The following is a 9,127-nucleotide window of genomic DNA, read 5'->3' as shown; positions in this document are numbered from 1 at the left end:
ATCTGGCCATCCTTAAATGAGATCGGGGAACGTGAACAGAGTCTAATCATTTCCCTTCCATGACGTGTCGAGTTTTTATTGGCTCAATATATAAACAGGATTAAACGGATAATACTAAAAAATAAAATATTAATACCAAATATATATACTATTATTTTAGTATGCCAAATATTAATTTATTTTATATTTATTTCCATGTCCATGTATAAAAATTTATAGACTGTGATTTGATTTTTCAATTACATAAGTTTTAAATTATGTAATTAGGATTAAAAAAATGGTCCTATATATATTATATAGGGTAAAGTACACAAATGGTCCCCTAATTATAGGACATTACTTTGTTCCCTCAACTTTTAAAAGTTACAAAATGATCACCCGACTATTTATATTTTTCAAACTCATATTTTTTTCGATAAAAAAAACTTAATGTCGTATGAGTTGACCCTTGTCATGCTAATTGAGATATGATAATCATTTGAGATTAAAATATCATATTTTTGTATATTTCAGTCAACAAATTAACTTCAGCTCATGTTACAACCAATTTTTTAACATAAAATAACGAGTTTGGAACATCTGAATAGTCGAGTGACAATTTTGTAACTTTTAATAATCAAGAGATCCAACAAAGCAACACCCTTTAGTGAAGGGATTATTTTGTAATTTTTGATACTCAACAAAACAACGTTCTATAGTCAGGATATCATTTGTGCAATTTATCCTATTACTTATTAATCTTTTTATTTTGTAAGCACTAACTAAAGATATGCTATGATTTCTTAACCTTGATTGTAAGATTAAAAATTCAACTAAGTGTATCAAATAATTTATTAAATCCATACATTTCATAATGGTATTTGATGATATGTCTTCTCTAGGGGATTTAGGTTTACGCAACATTATATGTATGGTGTAACTGAGTTTTATCCAACCAGAAGAAAAAATAAGTACAGTAGAGACTAATAAGAAAAATCATGATCTCAACCATCGTACCTATTGTTGTATCAATATCGACCATATCAGTCTAAAATCGATATAAACTAATTCAAGTTTAGTACGATCAAAATTTTTATATGTTTTGATTTATTTTGACCAATGTTAACTTGCAACTTGCACTAGTGATCTCAACTCGAACCGATTAGTATAAGATTTAAATATTTTAAATTTATTTTTTTTAAACAAGAAACTAGCGACTTAAGATTCTATAAGGACCATATAATGAAAAGACTATAAAATTCATCTAAAAAGCTCGAACAATAGGTAGATACAAACATATATGACTATTGCAGTAAATGGATCACGACAAAAGAATTAGTTAATGAAAGATCATCGATAAACGCAAATTAAATCCAAACATCGTGAGAAAATTATCTACGAACGTAGACTACATATCGAAATCCAATTTGATGGTCGAAAACATGAAAGATCGACATAATAACAAATTAGAGTTATTTTAATCAGTCGTGATGACATCAAATCCAAATCTATAAAAAATAAATGACATGAACGGTCAAGCTATAGAAGAAAAACATGAAAAACGTGTCCGAAGATAGATAAAACATGTCATAAAGGTAATTAATACTACAACTACTTATTAATATATAAATATATGAAGTTATTAGGAAACAACAACTGCCGTGTCTCTCACTGGTTAGGTTCCAACTGTCAAGTTCGGTTCCCTTGTAACGTTGCAAAGAAACCATTCGTGAAAGGGTAGTTCGGGGATTCCAAACTTTCTGTACTTATAGCTACCGACAGCTTTCAATCCTACAAAAACATAAAAGGGATAAGAAAGCTTCTCTTGTTTTCACTTCAGCTTCTTTAAAGAGTTAAAAGAAAAAGAGAAAAATCCATGGACCCTGAAACTTTCGCTTCTGGGAGCTTCTTCAAGTGGGATCCAAGAGGAGTCATGGCGCCGGCCCGCTTGATGGAGGCCGCTGCGGCTCCTCAGCCGCCACAAACTGTGGCTGCTTACGTTGGGAGACCCAGGGAGCTCGGCGGAATAGAAGAGTTATTCCAAGCTTATGGAATCAGATACTACACTGCCGCCAAGATAGCTGAGCTAGGGTTCACTGTCAGCACCCTTTTAGGCATGAAAGAAGAAGAGCTAGACGAGATGATGAATAGCGTGTCGCAGATATTCAGGTGGGAGCTTCTCGTCGGTGAAAGGTACGGCATTAAAGCAGCTGTTAGAGGTGAAAGGAGAAGGCTTGAAGAAGATGATTCACGCCGGCGACACCTTGACATCACCACCAACCCTCTTGATGCTTTATCCCAGGAAGGTTCGTTTTCTATAAACAATTTGACGTTGTAAGAATCAAAGACTTGACAGTTTCTTCCATTGTTTTTCTTTCTTTGGTAAAACATACGTTTTTTATGTTTATTTTGTCACATATACCATAACACGTAAAATGTTTATATGATATGAAACACATACCATATTACCAAATTTTAATAGCTGATATGATTTTATAAATATTACGAAGTGATTTATTTTTTAAAAATAGCTATAGTTTTATATTACGAATATTATTTACAATATCGCAAGGACCTTAAAAAAATTAAGGTATAACTATTACACTTCATTGGACAATAATTTAATACTAATGCATAAACACTCTTATCTTTCCATGCAAAAACCTGATCGGCAATTCCTTCTAATTCTCTACATAGGCAAGAGAACTAAAAACCGCAACGTGCAACAATATTTTAACCTAATATATATGTATATATGCATGTATGAATGGATGGATATTGTTTCTTTGTTTTTGTTTATGGGGTGCGAAATGATGAGTGTGAATGACAGGGTTATCAGAGGAGCCAGTGCAGCAAGAGAAAGAGGCGGCGGGGAGCGGCGAAGGGGGGACGTGGGAGATGGTAGTAGGTGGGGGAAGGAAGAAGCAAAGGCGGAGGAAGGGGCAGAAGAAGGTGGTTGAAGTTGATAACGAAGATGAATTGGACGGCGGTGATGATGATGACGGTGACGGCGGCGGCGTCTACGAGAGGCAGAGAGAGCACCCATTCATCGTGACGGAGCCTGGTGAGGTAGCACGCGGAAAAAAGAACGGTCTCGATTACCTGTTCCATCTCTACGAACAGTGCCGAGATTTCTTGATTCAAGTCCAGAACATCGCCAAGGATCGTGGCGAAAAATGCCCCACTAAGGTAACACATTCTATCAGTACTAAAATGATAAATATTATTTGTTTGTGGATAAATTACATGTTAGTATCTAAATTATTATTTTTATTCTGTTTTAATATCTAAATTTTATTTAATTTTCAAAATCACACTTAACATTTAATTTATTATTTATTTTGATATCCGTTGTTAAAAATTTTACTTTGATATTAATTTGTCATTATAAGATAATATCACGTTATTATTAAAAAAATAAAAAATGTCTAATTAAATTTATATTTTGTGAACATTGTCATTATAAATTTTATGAACATTGATTTTTTTTATATCTAATTTTCTTTCAAAAGGAGAACAAATTTTTAAAATTATTAAACTTCACCTTGTACTGTGTTAGGTATTTTAAATTTCTATTTTGTATTCAAATAAATTTTTTAATCTTTGATTTTATACCTAAATAAACTGATTAACATAAAACAACATTTTCTTTGAAATAAAGGCTAAAATTAAATTTAAAATAAAACAAGGACTTGTTTAGATAAAATTAAAAATCTAAAGACCTGTGTAGTTATTTAACAAGTTATAGAATTTAGCAAAATTTTGTCCAATCTTAGAATATTGGATAAAAGCAAAGGGAATCGTAGCCAGCTGTTATGGTAACAATGTGACAAATGAAGTACGGACACTAGTGGGGTCTGGTGGGAAATATGGGTCGAAAATATTTGCAGGGCTAGGGTTTTAGGGCACTAAGTGTAGGGTAGGGTCCCTACGAAGTCTTTTAACTGTACTTTTATCTGAAAATCATCTCCTGTCTTTTTCTGTGTGAAGTTTGTGTGGCATTGCCCTACATGTGACAACTACACCCCCTTCTCCTTTCTAACGACGTTTTCAGAACCTATACACGTTGAAAAATGAACCAAAATATTAATTAATCGGTGACTTTAGAGATATTTTTTAAAAATTTATACGTGAATGGATACAAATAAAATATTGGATACATTTGCGACTGCTCTAATGTTGTTTGTTCCACAGGTGACGAATCAGGTGTTTAGGTATGCTAAGAAAGCGGGGGCGAGCTACATCAACAAGCCTAAGATGCGACACTACGTGCATTGCTACGCACTGCATTGCCTCGACCAGGAAGCATCGAATGCGCTGCGGCGAGCTTTCAAGGAGCGAGGCGAGAACGTCGGGGCGTGGAGACAAGCCTGCTACAAGCCTTTGGTGTCCATCGCAGCTCGACAAGGTTGGGACATCGACGCCATTTTCAATGCACATCCTTGTCTCGCTGTTTGGTACGTCCCAACCAAGCTTCGACAGCTTTGTCACGCCGAACGTAACGGCGCTGCTGCTGTGGCAGCGGCTGCTGGTTCGAGTTCGGTTTCGGGTGGACCTGATCATATGGGGTTCTAAAATGTTTTAGATTATGTATGATAGGTTGGAGTTGGATTGGGAACTTTGAGAATTAACGTAGTTTGCTTTAGTCTCTCTAGTTTTTTTTTTTGGTTTATTAATGCATACTGTTCATTATTTAGAACCGATCTTTAAGCATGGAATAGTGTACTTTTGTTCTAAATCTCATTGTATAAAATATAAATAACAAATATCATATCTAGTGTTGAAAAAAAATCAAGGACAACATGGAAACTAAAAATTTGATTCAGTTACTATTTAAATGTATTCGATTTGATTTAAGTTGATAATTTTAAAAGAATTAATTGCGTTGTACATCTTTAAATTATGACTTTTATGTGCACGTAAGCTTCTCGAGTAGTGAGATAGAGTTCTCTAACCCTAAGCAAGCTCCTCGTCAATGAAGGATCATAGCCGACCGGAAGATAAAACTTATGTTTTCTGTAAGCAGCGACGAAAATTAGTGTGACACCGGTGAAAATACTTCCTTCGGACTTTATGTACACATAAAGCTTCGTTCCGATAAAGAAGAAAACAATGGAGAAGACCATGCAAAGCGTCGGAATCCCAAATAAGTCTTGGTTTGCTCTTATATTCTAAGGAAACGAAAGAATTTAAAATTCATCAGATTTTCATCACACAATTAACGGGTATTAACGGCCGAGTGACCAGTGATAATATTAGTGATTGATTTATAACTTTCATAACTTTAGTTGTAAAAAGAAGAAATTTATTCAAAAAATAGTGACCTTGGTGTAAACTCTTAATATAATTAATTGTGTTATCACATTCAATTAGGTGGTGTTTGTTTTTCTAAAAAAATGTCTTTAAAGCTTTTATGTATGTTCCGCGCATACCACGTAGACATTAGGATTCACAGATAATTTGTTTTTTAGGAGACAGTAGCTCTGAAAACATCTGCGCGTCGTCTTCTTGGCGCGGATGTGACCTTATATCTTCAAAACTCTTCCAACCTCTTCAAAGAACATTAAAAACAAAAATCCTCGCCTAAAAAAGTCGCTTCTCAACTACGAGATGAAATTGTTGAGCAATTAATGCAAAATATTGATTGATTTATTTTAAAAAATTTATTATTGTAGTTATATCGATTATTTAAATTTCAGTATTGTAAAACTAAAATTATTTAAATTTCAGTATTGCAAAGCTCTTTTAAGTTTAAAAAATCAGTTTATTTTAGCCGTCTGCAGACGTTAAAAAACAAACAGTCTTCTTCTTGCAGACTGCAGACTTTTGGTCTACCTCTTCTGCTGCAGATATGATCCGCACACTACATACATTTTACCTCTGCAAAAATAAACAACACCTTAGTGTCGATTACTTGATTAGAACTTGAGTTTGATGAAGACTTGATAGATATTTTGTTTTCTTGAGAGAAACAGTAATTCTTCTCTTGGTTTATTGGGCAACTCTTAATATAAAACTCGTCGGTTTCAGAATTCTTAAATCCATTAACTGTTACTGTTAAGAGCATAGGTTTGGATTATTTTCCCGCCAAAAATGGAGAATCGACGGAGATTGCAGTATCCGACGTCTGAATCAACGGCTTCGATCGGCGCTAAGCTTACAAGACTAGTTTCGCGGCATGATCAAGTGAAGATTGCTTATCAACAGCTGAAATTGCAGATCAAATTCGGTTTGGGCGAAGTATCTATTTACTTTTGCTTATCGTGATTTTTATCGTTTCATTTATGTTTGATAAATACAAACGATGAATCGGCGTTGATTTTGTTTTAATTTTCCAGGCGGAGGATGTGTTTTCTTCCTTGGCGATTCCCTTGATGAAGCTGGTTGGATTGAAAACAGAAGAAATGGCCGAAGAGGGACGATTCAACACGGTCGTCGTGGATGCTGATTTCTCTTCCGTAATACCTAAACCAGTAAAATGATATCAGAAAACAGTGAACAACCAACACTTCAAAGATTAGGTTTCAAAATCGAATTTGATTTCATTGCAGGGCCAGGGATTCCATCGGAACGGTTTCACAACTGAGATATCACCGACTGTAGCTGGAGGAGAATGGAGCAATGAGACCTACAGAAAGGTAGTTTAGTTGATAATTTTTCATTTTGCAAGGGCATTTATCAATTTCAAAATTTCAAAACTTTTGTTTTATTGTTCATTCTAATCTTTGCTTTAGCTTATTATGAGTTCAGTTAGGGAAATCTGGTGTCCACTTTTTGTACCTAAGTTCAGCCTGGACTCTTTATCTCGTACCTAACCATTCTTTAGCTGATTTTACATTACGAAAGTTGGAAATAAGATCAAAATACACAAGAAAAACGTAGCCATGAATGTTGGGTTTATGGTGATGTTTTAGTACATACCTTTCCTTATAAATTACATTTATATGTTATAAATATATATAGTTCTATGAAGATTTCCTTACTCTTACTTCGAAATTGATTTGGATTGAGATTCTACCGTGAACAGTGTATAGTCAAAAGAAAATTTAGTGTCATTTATATTATGTAAAATTTTGTATGGGGTCCCTATGCTATACTCAAATTTAGCAATGTAACCATTGTACTTTATTTTCTCATAGTTTGGTCCTATTATATTTATATTCTGTGTTAGTCCAAATCACTAACATGGTAAAACATTTCCATTATTGGGCTGATGTTGAATTATATTTAAAAAAAACTCAAAATCTGAAATTCCTATCATTTAAAAGGTGATAATTAACTTTTGCTAATTTGTAATTTAAAAGACCACCTCAGCCTCATGATTTAGATTTTAGACCGTTCTTTCGACTTAATTTTTAACGGTTTTAGCGATTAGGACTAAGGCATGAATAATAGCTGGAGGATCAACTATGTCAAATTAAAATATAAAAATTAATTTTCAAATTGAGATAGTATAAGGGAAAAAACCATAATTTCACATTTATCTTGCACATCATATAACCTAGTTTTTTATCCTTGCAGGAAGAAAGCAGTGCTGTTAAGGCAATGATAGCAGGCAAAGAATTTTATGAGAAGCAACAAACACAATTAGTGCAGCTTGTCCACCTGCTTAGACAAGTTGAGAACCGAGTCAATTCTCACCAAGAGGACATTCTTCAAACCCTTGGCACTCAGCGGGACTCCCTCCAAAACCTTTTCCGCGAAGCAGTTTATTATATATACGCTGTCCATAAACAAAACCAAGACATCTTTCTAATCACACTGAAGCTCTTACAACACATATTTGATAAAACAAATGCAGTGCTTAGTTCAGTTGAGGACAACATGCAGGGACTAATGGAAGATTTAGCTGAAAGAATGTGTATCCCAATGGTGGAGTACGTCAAAGGCCTGAAAGCTGACTTGAAGATTGGAACATGTGCTCGTCTGCTGGACTCTTGGGATGAGATTGAAAGATCCATGAGAAGTGGTAGGATTGAGTTAGAAGAAGCAAGGAAAATGTTCCGAGTAGCAGAGGAGGGGAGGATCAAAGCACTGTGCAAGTTAAAGGAGACAGAAGAGAAAGTGAGGAGAATGAAGGAATACCATGAGTTCCTTGTTGCAATTCAAAAACAGCATATTGCTCAACATGCCTCACACAAGGTATAATTTTCAGGCTTTTTTGCTCTGTAGTTGTGGTTAATTGCTTCGTAGACCAGAGAGGCGCATAGGTATAGCTTTTTGGGCTGCCATTCACAGCTAAGCGACCAACCAAGTGGTAAACAATTGCTGACCCATAGGCCCCAATAACTTGATTTGAGTAAACTAGTAATTCATTAATCAATTAGTGGTCGTCAAAACGATAGTGAATCGTTTGCAGTTACTTACTTACCTCTTTGATTTACTGAGATCTGGTGAATTCCTCATTGAGTTCAGAGATTTTGAAGTTCTACTTCCCAGGTTAAACAGTCGGATTAATGATGAGAAAACAAACTTATATATAGTTCTTATGCATGGAGGAAGCTGAAGGAAACAATAACAATCAAGTGTGGGAGCTACAGTGGAAAACGAGGAGGTTCCGAACACCTGGGAGTCCAATGGGACCTAAAGAACTTCTATACTCTGAGACCAACAACAAGCAGCATCAATCTACAAGAGCAAGGCCTTCATTACATCACAGGCCAGTCATTCAGAGTAATTTTCAAGCTCTGGGTTCAGAAACTCCATGCCTCGACACACGAATCCCATTAGGCTTATCACCTTCATCGGCAGTTCAGCACGTGGGTTCACGCAAGCGCATCAACCCTTGGCCCCTGAATCCTTGATGACTCGCAAGGTTAGATTGTTCTTCACTATTTCCAATTTCAATGAGCGAATGGACCCTTTGTTATTACCCTACTATGTGTGTATGCTTTGGGGAAAAGATTAGGAGCATCTCAAACCAAGCATTTGATTAAACATGCTTTTAGTTTTCATGTTTTAATGTGTGTCCTAACCATATTTTGACCCGATCAAACTCGGATTGAATTTGAATTTGAAAAAAATTAGTTCTATTATTACATATGGATTATTATTATTATTATTATTTTTATAGAAAAATGAAAGGAGACCATACTTCACCCTCTCTGAATCACGGCTTGCAATCCTCGACCCCAGCCACCATCTTCAA

The 9,127-nt window shown here is 35.0% G+C and overlaps 2 protein-coding genes across 2 annotated transcripts; both read left to right on the top strand.

Annotated features, from left to right (window-relative positions):
* Nucleotides 1–1,800: 1,800 nt before the first annotated feature.
* On the top strand, nt 1,801–4,554 carry LOC120117241 (floricaula/leafy homolog). The gene is made up of 3 exons (XM_039137526.1): nt 1,801–2,285; nt 2,810–3,168; nt 4,174–4,554. Exons 1-3 carry the CDS (start codon nt 1,856–1,858, stop codon nt 4,552–4,554), a joined length of 1,170 nt encoding a protein of 389 aa, XP_038993457.1. The 5' UTR covers nt 1,801–1,855.
* Nucleotides 4,555–6,015: 1,461 nt separating this feature from the next.
* LOC120117125 lies at nt 6,016–8,975 on the top strand. The gene is made up of 5 exons (XM_039137453.1): nt 6,016–6,219; nt 6,318–6,437; nt 6,531–6,617; nt 7,501–8,121; nt 8,463–8,975. Exons 1-5 carry the CDS (start codon nt 6,073–6,075, stop codon nt 8,781–8,783), a joined length of 1,296 nt encoding a protein of 431 aa, XP_038993384.1. The 5' UTR covers nt 6,016–6,072; the 3' UTR covers nt 8,784–8,975.
* Nucleotides 8,976–9,127: the final 152 nt, after the last annotated feature.

Source organism: Hibiscus syriacus, unplaced genomic scaffold, assembly GCF_006381635.1.
Source record: "Hibiscus syriacus cultivar Baekdansim isolate YM2019G1 unplaced genomic scaffold, ASM638163v2 tig00110319_pilon, whole genome shotgun sequence".
NCBI lineage: Eukaryota > Viridiplantae > Streptophyta > Magnoliopsida > Malvales > Malvaceae > Hibiscus > Hibiscus syriacus.
The sequence above is the reverse complement of the archived record's forward strand: the minus strand, read 5'-3'. Positions and strand labels throughout refer to the sequence as shown.